We start from the raw sequence: 15554 nt of genomic DNA on the forward strand, positions 1-15554 counted from the left end.
CCATCATTTTGCTAAGTGCTTCTTTTTGCCTTTTTAATATAGATGCCCCTCAACCTTACCAACGCTGTGGCCACAGCCCGACAATTATTGGCTTACACTGTGGAAGCAGCCAACTTTTCTGACAAGATGGATGTTATATTTGTGGCTGAAATGATAGAGAAATTTGGAAGATTTACTAAAGAGGAAAAATCAAAAGAGGTATTTTCTGGTTCAGATTTGTAGCATATAGCATATCAGCAAATGGTCATGTGATAGGGTTGAATCTGTATTTTGAAAGGCTGTTTATGTTTGCTGTGTTTGAACTAAATATACCTTTTAACTTCTAAAATTGTCATTGAAAAACCTATGCTCCATTATAGTGACTTGTTGGGAAGAGTAGAGGTGAACTGTCAGTTCTCGGAAATTACCGTGATGGGGCACAGCCAGCCTGTGAGAAAGCAACGTCCTGCATCCACGTTGTAGGTCAGCCTGGCTGCTTCTCTCAGGCTGCCTGGGATTTCTCTTCTCCACACTGTCAGGTGTCCATCCTTCTTAGTGAGAGTTTTAGGCCCCCAGATCTTGTGTTAAATTGCTTAACTGATTTTGGAATGTCCTAGAGAAGTGAAAGACTACTTTAGGAACTTAAAAAAAAAATTCCATGTGATTAAAATACACAAGTTATGAAAATTTAATAGCTTTGAAAAGGGGCCACGTTAAAACTGTGATATGCTTGTCCACATGATATCCTTTAAGGGAAAACTTCAACAAACCATGGTTTTCAGAATGAATGAGCAGCAAATAATGTTTTGAATAAGTTTTTAGATGCAGATTAACATATTCTTAAACTTTAAGTTTCCAGCTAGGTGAGAGCTTTATACAAACTGTTTCTCTTGTGATGAAATCACTTACATAAAAATGAATTTTAGAGGTAGAAGAAACTTAGATTAGGTCATACACTGAAGCCCAGAGAAAAATTAAATGATTTGCCTAAGGTTTTTCAGCTAGGTTAGGGCAGGGCTGAAAACAGAACCCAAGAACCTTGGCTGTCTAATTCAGAAGTTTCTGCTGTATAACATTTACTTTCTAGTACAGTGTTGCCCATTGTATTCCAAAAGTACTGTGGGGAAAAGACTAAACAAAGTCTAATTTATTTCTTTATGTGGGACATCTCAGATTCATTAATGTGCAAAAAGGTAAGTAATATGCCTTTTTCCTTAAATCATTTAACCAAGGAATTTTTTTTGTATAGTATCTATTAATATCTTGCATTTTGGTGGTAAGTTTTGAAACTGCAGCCCTAGTACATTAGGTACTTTACTTGATGTGATGTAACTGTTAAAGGAAAGAAAATAGTGACATGTATGTAGATAGGATTCAGGTCAACGGACCACTTGACGATGAGTTAGCATTTCTGTGTTGTTATCTGAACTTCAGACCACAGTTTCCTAATGAACTGTTCTCTTGCTTGATTGTGTCTTTGGGCCACAGCCTGCTTCGCATGGTAAATTTTTCTAGCCCTGGGAGGAGCCGTGTGAATTCTGCTTCTGTGGTAATACTGCTCTCCCTTGTTGATTATAATCACAGGTTAGCTGCCCACATGATTAGAAGTCATTCATGGAAGGTGGTCACTAGAGTAATTGGAATGACATTTGGAATGTGGACCTGGAGAAAGATTTTGCCATCATGTAATAGATGTTTATGCCCATGCTGCCCTGTTTTGGTGTGAGGGACTTCTGCACACCTCCCAACTTGGGAAGAGCAATGCGGTACATTCCACCATGTTTGCTGGTGTGTGGAAAAAATGGTCTGCTGCTTTAGTATGTTCTTAGGGGGAAGCATCTTGTTGAGGACTGGAAGTGGACCTGGTTCGTGAGTTATTAACCATGGGCCCTTTGTTTTTAAAATGGGGGATGATACTTGCCCTGTGTAACGTGCAAAGTTTGTGTGTGCAAGTGAGAAATATAGGTGAAACTATTTTGCAGAATCATTGCAAAGCTAGGATATACTTTTTATAGGGTTGGGAAATTTAACATTATTATGATCTCAGAGACTACGAAAGAGGTCCTTAAAAAAAAAATCACGAGACTGCTTTAGTTACTTATCTATAAACTTAGTTTGAAGGAGATTGCTGTCACTTTCACTGGCTAACATAGGAGGTAAAATTTTAATCATCTTTGGAAACAAATGATGGCAACTTATTAAGTATAAATAGAAGAAACAGGAAAATGATTCAGGATTGAACAATTGAGGTATAAATGTAATATTACCTATGATGCAGTGACAGATATCTGATTCTTTGGAAACTTAGACTACAGGCCATTGCTTTCACTGTCTATTACTATATTAAGAGGCAATCATGAGGCTTCATTTTAAGGGCTTCATTTTAAGTTAATTACCACTGCATAAAATTGTGCTGAGGTATCCTTAAATGCATATAGCATAATTGGACAATTAAATTGATTTTTCTATTATGTCCAAAAAGTTATTCTGCTGTGGATTTTGTTATAACTAAAATAACCTGTGATTGAATCCAGCCAACACAGGGTGGTACTCTATGGTCTTAGGTGGGTGCTGGAAGCTATCAAACTGCCAGATCTAAGTGATTTGTTTCCTGGGGTCTTTTAAAAAGAGCTGAAGGTTGTCTGTCAGGCAGTGTCTGTTCCATATTTACGATAGTGATTTCTCTCGTGAAAACAAATGTACATCCATTTCAGAAGATGAGAAAGTCTATGAAGATTAGAGTTGGTTACATGGTATAGTCTCCTTCCTGTGCTCTCATTTTAAATATGTGAGTGAGGCATGCACCTTAATGCTAATTTACTGCATTTTTATGTACAGATTTTTAAAAATGTAAAGTTCTTTCATTTATTCATTTTAAGACATAATCACTTCAGTATTGATGGTTATGTTTCCTTTTCATTTTCGGTATTTTTAATGTTTTATTCCTTCATCTTACTTGTCAGACTTTTCTGTAAAGATTTTCAAAGAGCCAGCTTCTGGCCATTTGATCCTTCCACCACATGGTTTCTCAAATGTGTGTGTGTCATGATCACCTGGAAGGTCTGTTAAACACAGACTGGTAGGCCCCATGCCCTGAGGTTCTTATTCAGCAGGTCTGTGAGGGAGTCTGAGAATTGGCATTTCTACAAATTCCAGGTGATGCTGGGCAACAAGTCTTTGGCACAGGCTCTGAGAACCAGTGTAGAATCTTCATTTTCCATCCTTATCTTGCTTTTTTAAAAAAGTTCTCTTTGCGTTTAACTTTTTAAAAACTTTCCAGAAACTTTTTTTTAATTGGAAAATGCCAAAAACATAGGAGAAGGAATGTTATTATTAATACTTTTTAAAAATACCTTTCACAAAGCTTCAACAATTTTCAGTATTTACCAATCTTGTTTCATCTCTCCTATCCACTCATCTCCTTTGTCTTCTATCCCTCCCACCTCTGTCTCTCTGTCTCACTCTCTGTATCTTTCTGTCTTTTTCATTGCTGGAACATTTAATAGCAAATTTTAGATGTCACATTTCATCCATAATTTTTTTTAATTATAAGGAATTTTAAAATAGAACCATGATACTGTCATTATATCACCCAAATGAATTCTAAGTCCTTAATATCATAAAATATCTAGTCCATGTTCAGTTTTCCTTGATTATGGTTTTTTTTAAAAACATGTGGACCTCGTGTCTGGGCATTCATTCATATAATTTTGTAGTTGGTTATGTGGGATTTTGTAGACAATTATGTCACCAGGAAAGAACAGCTGGTTTCTCTGTTCCTATATAAAATACATCCTTCTTTTTTTCTGGTTGTATATACGTTGGTGAGGACCTCCAGAACAGTGCTGATTCATGTTGGTGATGAGCAGTCTTAATGAGAATGCTCTAATGTATCATTATTAAGCGTGATATTTATGTGCTGCTGCTAAGAGCCGAGGGGCAATAGCGGGGTAAGGGGGTCACTTTGAAATTAGTTGTTCGCTTGAGGTTTTACAGACCACAGAAAAAAGGTGAACTCTGCTTTCAGTCCTGTGTGAAGGTTGATTTGTGTTGACAGATTGTCAGGGAAGAGATTTTTTCACCTCCCACCTCATGCCAGGGTCAAGACAGGGAAGTTTCAAGTCTCCTTGCCATTCCCTTCCTTCCTTGAGGCTAATTTAATGCTGGTTTGTACTGACCCTGGGGGTGTCTCCTTTGTGTTATCAGCTTTACGCAGTGGTCTTCTCCTGTTAGGCCTGTGTTGGCGGGGCCTAGGCCCTGCGTGGAAGTCAAAACATAGTCGGTGATCAGCTGAGTTCACCCTCAGAGCTCCTTGGATTCCTGTTGTTTTGCTGTTAGTCTCTGGTGGAGCCTTTATTTTCTCACTGACCAGTGGTGCGTTTAAAAGGTAACTTTTTTCCTTTAGCATTTTTCACTTTTATAAGAATTGTCCAGAGTACTTAGACCTTCATACTTCCAGAAGACGAGATGCACATAATGTTTCTGTAATCAGAAAAAAACAGAATCTGCTTCCATCGGGAGAACTGGAGGAATCTTGGAAGTTCAGCTTTTCCATTTGTTGTGAACGTATGGCTGAGGGTGTTGCCCATTATGCTCTGCCGCCCTTGAATAGTGTTCTTCACGTGTTCTAAGAATTTTTTTTATAAAAGCAAGTTTGTCTACCTGGAGGAAATGTTCTTCTTTCTGTGAATTGTAAATTTGTCTTTATTGCCTTGACTAGAAACCTAGTAAGCATCAATTTTTCCCCAGTCCCAGCAGCTCTGCCATTGACATGTAATTTTTTATTTTTTTATTGAAGTATAGTTGATTTACAATGTTGCATTAATTTGTGATTCAGTTATACACACACACACACACACACACACACATATATGGACATTCCTTTTTATATTCTTTTCCATTATGGTTTGTCACAGAATATTGAATATAGTTCCCTGTGCTCTACAGTAGGACCTGTTGTCCATCCTTTCTATATGTAGTAGTTTGCATCTGCTAACCCCAAAGTCCCAGTCCATCCCTCCCCCTCCTCCCCTCTCCCTTGGCAACCATAAATCTGTTCTCTATGAGTCTGTTTCTGCTTCATACACAGTTCATTTGTGTCATATTTTAGTTTCCACATATAAGTGTTATGATATGGTATTTGCATTGACGTGTATTTTTGACTTATCTGTGTCTCTTCAAGTCTGTATTTCTCACTCTTAATTCTTTTTAAATTAAAAGATAAATAACCTTTTTAATTGTGTTAGGCTGCTTCAAATCCTTTCTGTAAAGAAATTGAGAATAAATGCAACATTTATTCCATGTGACATTATTTTCAGTCTTTTTCTCCTCTTCCCTTCCCACCTATTTCCCCATCATCATCCTCTTTACTTCTGTACCACAGTGACGTCAGAGCTTTCACCTTTGCCACAGTCCTCATGGTCATCACAATTAGACCTCTCACTGAATATTGACTACTTAACTAAACAAGCTGAGACACGTTCAGTGGGGTCCCCAGGCCCCCCAGGATGCTGAAGCCAGTTAACAGTGACATAAATAACACTCTTAAAACTTGACTCTCACAACAGAGCAATTCCTTCATTAAAAGTAATCAGGGCAACATAACATACCTTGAGATAGCTATGATCTCAATATAATAGATTGTAATTAGGAGAAAACCATGAAGACTGCTTGAACTTAAATAATGATATCAACTGCTCTTGTCATTATTTAGTCAGGTTTGGACTACATGTCAGTTCTGCACTTCCCATCTCCATCATGGCTGTCCCCAAACAACTGCCCAGCATACTGCCCTGCTGATACATGTGTCTGTAATTTTTGCTTCTCTGGATTATAGAATTGCTGAGGGTACCCCCTGCTGATTCGTGCTTGAAAACATAAATGTGGGGAGGGGCCTGGATCTCTTGACTTTTCTCAAACTGCATGAATTACTTAATGAAGATATTTGCCTTCTGGGTTTTTTTTTTTTTTTTGGTCCTTAATTTACTATGAAATGAGACATTCTGGGCACTTCTTATAGGGTTCTTGGTCTCATTTTACAGATGGGCAAACTGAGTCTTGGAGACGCTAAATAATCTGCTATGGGCATTTAACATGTACAGGACAGTTGAAATCTTAACCCAGGAGTACTTAACTCCAAGGCACATAAATATTCTAGCTGCAGTGTTATTTTATGCTTCTATTACATTAAAATTAAATATCATCAAGTTTAGTCTATGTATTATCTTGTGTGTTTCATGAACTAACATCAGAAATTCATGGAATTTACGGACGATTTTTGAACTAATTTTGCCCAGGGTTCTGAACATGAATACAGAAAAGAATATGAAATATTCTGTCTCTTACAGCAGATGACATTTAACAATTTCATTGTTATTAATGTGGCATTTTCGTTTCTTTATCCTTTTATCTTGGATAAAGTGTGTTCAGAGTGTTTGCATTTGATCCTCACTGTTTAGTGTGACAGGTGGAAGAGCAGGTGCATGATTCCTTCTGACCCTTTTGCGGCTGGCGTGGCCTTCAGGGAATGCGGTCAGAGAGAGAAGGCAGTGCTTCCTAACGCTGGTTGCAGTTATTAAACTATATCTGTGTGTCAGATTTCAGGAATACTTTTTAAATCCAGTGTAATTCTTCATGCACTGTTATCCTTTCTGTGTCCTTTTTTGCCACTGTGAAGGATTCAGAACTACTTCCGTAACCAAGCTACAGAAGCGTGTAGCATTTCGTGATTACCTGCCCTAGGGAATATATTGGCAACAAATCCCTTTCCTTAGTTCTTAGCCATTTGTAATGAAATAATGAGAAAAATAGCTTGTTCTCAGCTAAGGCAACCACTCATATTAGCTCTGTACATTCTTAGAGATATTTCTCTTCTTTACAATTATTAACACATGTTAAATTCCTTTACCGGCATTATCTAGTGACCCATAGCTGTAGTTCTTTGATCAAAACATAGTTTTTCAGAAGAGATGATGTATCAGTCAGGTCTCATGTTGGATTTTCATAAAGTCCATACATGTAAAACTTTTAAAGAAATTATGAAACTACTTGTACTTGTGCTTATTTTTTTAAACACTACAGAAATATTTGAGTAGTGCCTCAGAGGAGAATTGGTATTTTCCTGTATTTTATCTTCTAAGTTTTTGCAGCCAGTGGTCATTTCTTTTCTTATAGCTATAGAGCAGGGGTCCCCAATCCCTGGGCAGCTTACCGGTACCGGTCTGAGACCTGTTAGGAACCGGGCTGCACAGCAGGAGGTGAGCAAAGCTTCATTTGCGGCTCCCCGTCGCTCCCCATCCCTCCGCATCCCTCCCCGTCCCTCCCCGTCCCTCCCCGTCCCACCCCGTCCCATCCCGTCGCTCCCCGTCGCTCCCCCGTCCCTCCCCATCACTCCCCCGTCCCTCCCCGTCCCTCCGCGTCCCTCCCCGTCCCTCCCTGTCCCTCCCCGTCCCTCCCCGTTCCTCCCCGTCCCTCCCCGTCGCTCCCCGCCCCCCCCCCCCCCCCCCCCCCCCACCCCGTCCGTGGAAAAATTGTCTTCCAGGAAACCAGTCCCTGGTGCCAAGAAGGTTGGGGACCACTGCAGTAGGTATATTTTACCACATCATCTCTTTTTTATTTATTTTCACGTACAAATTTGAAATAAAAGTTAAGAATAAGAGATAAAAACATAACCAAATTAGTCCAGCTACTCTGAATTCCCATCAAGAGGTGGCAGTTATTATTTCAGTTGCTGTATAAATGGCTGATTGACATATTCAGGAGTCACTACCCGTCTTCATAACTCCAGAAATAAGGGCTTCTGTTAAAATGAAATTTACCCTCATACCTGTTGTTTTTGGGAATATGTTCCGAGGTGTTGATGTTTTCAAAAATTGTGTCAAGTGAACAGACTCAGGATTCTACAGAGTTTGATCTTGTTAATGTCTTGGGTTTGGGTGAAATGCCTCTTGAGAACATGTGAGTCTATTGGAATAGGGTTTTTGAATTATATTCCATTACTGTCTATCATATACTACTCTGCTTATTTCCTTTATTGCAGGTATCACAACCTAGTCACTTTTTAAAAATGTATTTACTTGTTATATATTTTCTTTACTAGGTATAAACTCCAAAACAGATCTTTTATGTTTCTTTAACTGCTGAATCTCCATTGCTTGGGACAGTGTCTAGTTCACCTTGGTCCTCAATAAATATTTAGTCAGGGAGTGAATGGATATTGTACAGCTATTGGCTTTTATACGAAGAGTTATTACACTAATGAGTAAGGGTGTGGATATAAATAGGATGTTGTGCTGTCCCTGCCCCCAAGATGTTTACATTGGAATTAAAATAAGGACAGAATTGTGACACACGGTGGTAAGGTCAGTATGAAGTCAGTTAACTATATTTTAATTGGGTGAGGCGGTGGGGCTTTCCAGAGGAGGAAGTGGCAGTTTTGCTGGATGTATGGTTCCTCTTTATATGTATGAACATATAGACTTTAAAAATGTACCCCTCTTAACACTTCTTCTAGAGCCTGTCATCCTCAAATAGACCTACTCTGGGATTGAAATGAAAATAAAAAACAATAAAAATAACAAGAAGAGCTATGTTTTGAGTACCTGCCATGTGCCAGGCATGGTTTCAGGAGTCTTTTTTTTTTTTTTTGCGGTACGCGGGCCTCTCGCTGTTATGGCCTCTGCCATTGCGGAGCATAGGCTCCGGACGCGCAGGCTCAGTGGCCATGGCTCATGGACCCAGCCGCTCCGCAGCATGTGGGATCTTCCCGGACCCGGGCACGAACCCGTGTCCCCTGCATCGGCAGGCGGACTCTCAACCACTGCGCCACTGGGGAAGCCCAGGAGTCTTATAGTTATTAGTGGAACTTAATCTTTACAACATGCAGAAAAGACAGGATGGTTATTATCCTTATTTCACAAATAAAGGAAGGTATGGGAGGTGCCTGCCCTGCTCGCGGTCAGGATCTGCGGTTCTGTTCTTTCCCCTGTTCTTACTGCAGTTGCTTCACTCCAAGGCTCCGGGGGTGGGATCTGGTGGATTTCTGCAGGCTTGTCTTGTTCCTGAAGTGCACCATGGGTGGAAAGGACTGACCTTTTTCCAAACCCCTCTCAGCTGTCATAGTTATACGCTCTGGCAAGAGTATTGGAGGCAGAACAGGGTTGACAAGCTCAGCTGGGATCTTCTGGGATGATCTAAAGGTCTGCTGAAACGGCCTTGGCTTTCTGGCTTGGCTTTGGGGCTTTTGATGCTTCTTTCTTGGCTAGAGGACCTGCCAGTTTGTAAATCCTCCGGTGCTACCTCTGGAATGCTTGTGTTCTTTCTGCCATGGCTCTCCCTCTTGTGGATATTTTGCTCAGTAGCAAACCCCTTTGACAACAGGCTGCCTCCTTAGCCTGGACTGTTCAGTGCACTTCTCTGATATGGGACACACAAGTCACCATCAACAACGGCCAATTGACATTCCACTGGCATTGCCCGACAGATGTTTACGTCTGTAAATTATGAACTGAGCTAATGAAAAGAACTGAGTAAATGAAACGAAACAAGCGGTGGAAAAGTGGACACTTCTTAGGATCCATTTATTTCGTGGCACTGGGTCTTAAACCATCCCTTGAGTTGGGAGGAAAGCAAGAAGCAGCTCATGCGAGGTAGAGGTAACCACATGTACATAGACACGTGTGATGGCCCAGCGCATATGGGGAACTTGCAGTAGTTGGACATACCTAGAGTTTTGAACATGACAGGATACTAAAGAGGGAGCCAGTGTAAGTTTCTTTCTCTTTTTTAATTAAAAAAATTTTTTTAAGTTGAAGTATAGTTGATTGACAATGTGTGGCAAATATTTCTTAATAAAAATGTTAAGTAACACGCAAAAGGAAGATAAGTATTTTTCCAGACAGAGTCGAGATCTTTTTATTCCGAGAATCACGTGACGTCTTTTCCCTCCCCTTGATTAATCTAATCGCCTTTCTCCCCCTCGCCCGCATCCTTCATCAGTTTCAGTACTGCATGTCAGTCTTTTCACCAATGATTTGATGGTTACTTACGTGTACTGTTTTGAGCTAAATATTACCAAATGGTTATAACTGACTGTGCTCTTCCCATCTGGAGATGTTTTAATGAGAAGCAAGTCAAATGCCTGTTGGGTTTTCACGTGAAAATGTAGACTGAAGGCCCATCTTGGTGTCTCATTAGGATTTTGATGGTGTTAAGCCGCCTGCGTTGGCTTTAAAGAGCTTCCTTTTCTCTCCTGCACGCCTGCTAGCTCGGTGATGTGATGGTTGACATTGCAAGTAACATCATGTTGGCTGACGATCGTGTCCTGGGGCTGGCGCAGAGGGAAGCTAAAGCCTGCAGTAGGATCGTTCAGTGTCTACAGCGCATCGCCACGTACCGGCTAGCAAACGGAGCTCATGTTTATTCAACAGTAAGTGCAACGTTAGCCTAGAATTCTAACGAAAAGGTTCATGTAAAGCAGCTCTAGCTCAAAAGAGATAAGTCTGTTCCCCATTATGGGGTATTTTGTTATTGCTGATTATTACAGAATTTCCTGTTCTTAGACATTTTAAGAGAGAATTTTGCCTCTGAATAGTCTGTGTCCTTGGTAACTGGAAAGTGCTATCTTAATTTGTAATTTGAACGGTTAGCACTGTCTCATCCTCTGAAACTTGCTACAACACAAATAACAGCACTATAGAATTGCCCTCCTGTCACATACCCACTGTCCACCCTAGCTGGTATTCTATTCCCGTCCCTGAAGGATGTTTTGAAACAGTGCTTGATTTCTTGCCCAGGTTTCAATTTCAAAAGGGAACAAGGATTCCAATCCCCAACCCTTCTGAACATATGGGCATTTTTCAGTCAATTTCACTCTTGGGATAATGAGTTATTTATATGTAATAGTCACTGCATTAAATAGTATTGTTTTATTTGTCCTAAATTTCTTGGTGTACTGCTTCCTTTTTTTGTTCTAAAATGTGGTAAATATGACAAACGTAAATATAATAAATAATGCTTTATTCTTTTAGCAGTCATATTCTGATCTGACCCATGATTTTCATTTTCTAACTATTTTAATGGATTCATCGAATGTTCTATACCTCCTCCTGTGATTTTACACAATTCAAGATTGCTGTCTTTCCATTGATCAGTGGAACCTTTTTGATGAGACTGTGTTTTATTGGTCCTTTTGCTCAGTTAAGTTTAGGACTGCTTTCCTGAATAATAAACAAAATGGAGGCTTAGCATGACTCCTATCTTTTTTTTTTTTTTTTTTTGTGGTACGCGGGCCTCTCACAGCCGTGGCCTCTCCCGTCGCGGAGCACAGGCTCCGGACCCGCAGGCGCTCAGCGGCCATGACTCACGGGTCCAGCCGCTCTGCGGCACGTGGGATCCTCCCGGACCGGGGCACGAACCCGTGTCCCCTGCATCGGCAGGCGGACTCTCAACCACTGCGCCACCAGGGAAGCCCATGACTCCCATCTTGACAACATAGTTCAGGGTAGTTGCCCTCTCAGGCATATGATCTTACTTGAAATGAGCTTGCCAGTTTTAGGGCCACACTTGGTCCTCCAGGTCATTTAGATCCATTTTCAATCCTGTGCTTCAGCCTTGCTTATTACTCAGCACAGAGAACTTCCTTCGTTCTTCTGAGAACCCAAGGATATAATAGGGGGCAGTATAGTGGGTATTTGCACAGCATTTCAAAGTATAAAAAGGTTTCTGAGAAACTATATATCTACTTACGATATGGCTTCAAGGCCATCTCAAAATGGCAGTTTTCTTTCTTTCAACTGAGGTTTCACATGTTTATCATGATTATATATGTCTTTGATTGACAAAAAAATTTCGAATATAATTTGCTAAATATAATTGAATTTAGTAAGATTTTTTGCAATGTGTCATCTGTGGGACAAAAGCTAATGCAAAGATTCCTTAGTCTTAAAAATTTAGGAAGCCACCAGTTATTTTCTACTGTGCATATGGTACTTGGAAAATTCTGCCTTCTTATATTTTAAAATTTTAATTTTCCCAATAGATTTTAGATGCCTCGCATGGAAGTCCTATGTTTAAAAAAATTTTTTAAAAGAGGACTTCGTCCACATATGGTACTTAGAATGATGCCTTCCCTCTATAGTAGGCATAGAATGAATCATCCTTGAAGGAGGGAGATGTCATCTTGTCCCTGAAATTTACAGCACATGCTGTCATCTTGATGGATGTGAAAGAGACCCGTCAGCCTGTCACTTCTCATGCCCTCTCTGTCGTGGTTCTCACAGAGGGAGTGGTGGCAGCAGTCCTCCGGACATGGGCTTGGTGGCTGTTTGTATCGGCAGGCCGTACATTTTGGTGGACCCTCGAGTTCAGTCTCACTCTTGGCATTCCTTAAAATTGTTGGGGCACGTGCCATCTTTTTTAGGGGATTTTCTGGCCTAATTTGCTTTTAAAATCTGTTCATTTCTGTCTGGCCTAGCACCTCCCTTCCTTTTCTGACGAAACAGCTTTGGAGCGACTCTGTATAAAGATTTTATTGGTGAAACTTAATGCTGAGAGTTGTTGTCCCCATGAAAGAAAAAAGTGAAGATGGCATGAAGTGTTGAATGAAGCGACTTTTAAGTGTATTATGATCATTAAGGGTGTCTACTGATTTTTCTAGCTTGGTGGGGTTTTTTGTTTTTTTTTTTTTTTTTAGTAAGACACTTCCATCTTCATCTCATAGTTTCCTGCAGTGTACTCTTCAAATTATTGTAAACTGACCTCTCATTTGTATCTGATCTTCCATACTTTGGGACTTGCTCTTCCTCTGCATGGGTATCTTTCTATTTTAGGACATCCTTTTGTTTCCAGCGTCTTTTTTCATTCTGCCAGTTATCTACAGTGTCTTTGTTTAGTAAGAATGTGAGCTTTCTCTTCTAGCTTATGTATAGTGTTTTGTGTTTGAAACTCTTTGAAAGTGCTTTTTTCCCATCTTATACATCTTTTGTAACTCCTGTTTGATTGACTTTTGAAGTATTCACCCAATATTGCTCTGGAGGCTTATGTCATCAAGGCTGCTGGCTTCACTGGGATGACATGTACCGTGTTCCAGAAAGTGGCAGCTACTGACCGGACAGGCTTTTCTGACTATGGGAGGCGGGATCCGGATGGAAACCTGGATAAACAGCTGAGCTTTAAGTGCAACGTTTCAAATACGTTTTCAAGTCTGGCTCTGAAGGTACGTTATATTCTGTAATCATTTAAGGCTCTACAGTTAGATTAGAATACAGTCGACCCTCCGTATACGTAGGTTCTGCATCTGCAGATTCGACCAACTGCAGATTGAAAATATTCAGTCAAAAACAAAAAATCCCAGAAAGTTCCAAACAGCAAAACTTAAATTTGCTGCATGCTGGCAACTATTTACGTAGGATTTACATTGTATTTTCAGTTATTTACATCGCATCTGCATTAGGTATTATAAGTAATCTAGAGATGATTTAAAGTAAGTATACTGGAAGGTATGCTTAGTTATATGCAGCTGTTATGGCATGTTAACGTGAGAGACTTGAGCATCCGTAGGTTTTGGTATCCGAGGGGGTCCTGGAGTCAGTCCTCTGTGGATGTGGAGGATGACTGTACTCAGAATGTTTTGCTTTGCAGAGGTAACCATACTAAAAGTTATTTGGAGGGAGGGGATATTGGTATTGCCTTTGCTGTTGTTTTGAAAGAAACTTAGACCAAGAAGGGACACATCCTGATTTTCATGGGCCTAGACATTTTTGCCCTCTGGACTCCTTTCTCCACACAAATATGTCAAAATTATATTTTACAACTGCAGTGGTAAAAAGATGAATATATTAATATTACATATTAAGACATTTTCTTTGACTTTAAAGTTCATTTTTATGCTTCTGATTTTAAAGAAAAATGTTTTCGTAGACCTCCTAAAAGTATTGTGTGCCCTTGGCTCTGGGCCTAATGGGAAAATCCAGGCCATTTAATCAGGCAAGCTGTAGATCAAGATTTTTAGCACAGAAGTGCAAGCGTGTGACATGTGTTCACAAATTGTGTGTTTTATTGCAGTACGCAAAATTTAAAAGCATTTTTATTGATTTTTAAAATTTGCGGTTCAGGCGTGTTTCATTAAACTGCATTGAAGCAAACGGTGAAAGTGCAATTTCAACACCCTGGAGTCACGATTTTTTGTTGAGCTTTGTGTGGCCACGTGTAACTATGTGTTTGGTAGTTTATAATTACACAGTGCTTTCTGTGTTTCTGATTTGTTCCTGAATTATGTCGCAAACAGTATTCCAGTCATTTTATGCCTGCAGAATAATCAATGAAATAGGTGTTAGGTATCTTGGTACACTGTGGAGGCTCAAATATTGAATGAATGAATGAATGAAGAATTAATATATTTTGTCATATTTGACCCTGGTGACCTCCATAAGGAGAGCCAGTTTGCCTAATTTAATAATAGTCCAACTTCCCCCACTGCCCAAGACAATCTCAACTATGTCAGAATGTCTAATGATAACATATTTACTTGACACCATATATTCAGACGAAAATTGGCAAGATTTGTTGCTCTTGGCTGTATGAGAGTATTTGACGCACCGAGCGATGCTACTCCTTAATGCCTGCTCCTTTCCTTAGAGTATTTTTTATTGGTAAAAACATACCACAAAAGGCATCAAAACAGCATCACACACAAGCCCATGAGAAGTGTATGTCTTTTAGGAATATTTAAAATTGATGAACCCTTCTATCTTAGATGATCGTCTGAGAGAAATTAAAAATGATGAAACCCAACGTTTCATCAAGTTTACAACCTATCCCTTTGGGTGAGGAGAGTTTCTACCTGCTGAAGTAGAAAGCTTTTAATGAATACTCTCAAATTTGTTAATTTCTTACTGTTCTATCATTTTAAGATCATCTTGGTGGCCAGAAACCAGGGACACATCACATTATTATTCATGCTTTATAGGTGGACATGCTTAAACCTAGTGAAAATGGAACATATCCTTCATGACACAAAATTAGTTAAAAATTTTAATGTTGAGAGTACCAAATGCCTTAGCATTTTAACAGGAAACTTACATTGTAGACTGTATACTACGGCAATTTTTACTCTTTTTGCCTGTTTTTTTTTTTTAATGCCTTGAATATACTAACTAGACACCTTGAACATCTCATAATTGCATTACCCTTGGATGGGAGAACATGCTAGCGTAAGAAGTTAAACCCATAAAAAGACAGTCCTTAGCAGTAGGAGCCTAGCTTGAGTTGCCTTCTACATATTTCTTGAATCTCTATTGTCCTGTCTTTATTACCTTCACAGCCCAGACTGGACTTCCGTTTTGCATTGCCCACGCCATCGTGAGCTCCTATTTAGTCTCTGTGTCTCCAGGCTCTTCTTAAAAATTCATCCTTTTCATACAGATTGGTCTGCCTAAGGCAGTCTTCAGCCAACACGTACCAATCCAACCATACCAATTAGTAAAATATTGAAGTACTTCCTTACCCTTTAGCGAATAGCTGCTGCCCCAGTCCCCTGAGTCTCCTCAGCTGGCATCCTGGTCCTTCTTTCAGGAACA

At 39.8% G+C, this 15554-nt stretch overlaps 1 protein-coding gene across 2 annotated transcripts in view; it reads left to right on the plus strand.

Moving 5' to 3' along the window:
• ADGRA3 (adhesion G protein-coupled receptor A3) overlaps positions 1-15554 on the plus strand; it is a 118493-nt gene that overhangs the window by 72434 nt on the left and 30505 nt on the right. For both annotated transcript variants that reach the window (XM_027103239.1, XM_027103237.1), the window contains exons 10-12: positions 43-198; positions 10244-10405; positions 12989-13192. In XM_027103239.1, coding sequence (XP_026959040.1) covers positions 43-198; positions 10244-10405; positions 12989-13192 — 522 coding nt within the window. The remainder of the gene's footprint in view (positions 1-42; positions 199-10243; positions 10406-12988; positions 13193-15554) is intronic.

Source organism: Aethalodelphis obliquidens, unplaced genomic scaffold (genome assembly GCF_003676395.1).
Source record: "Aethalodelphis obliquidens isolate GAN/ISIS:26980383/991018 unplaced genomic scaffold, ASM367639v1 scaffold6, whole genome shotgun sequence".
NCBI classification, from domain to species: Eukaryota; Metazoa; Chordata; class Mammalia; order Artiodactyla; family Delphinidae; genus Aethalodelphis; species Aethalodelphis obliquidens.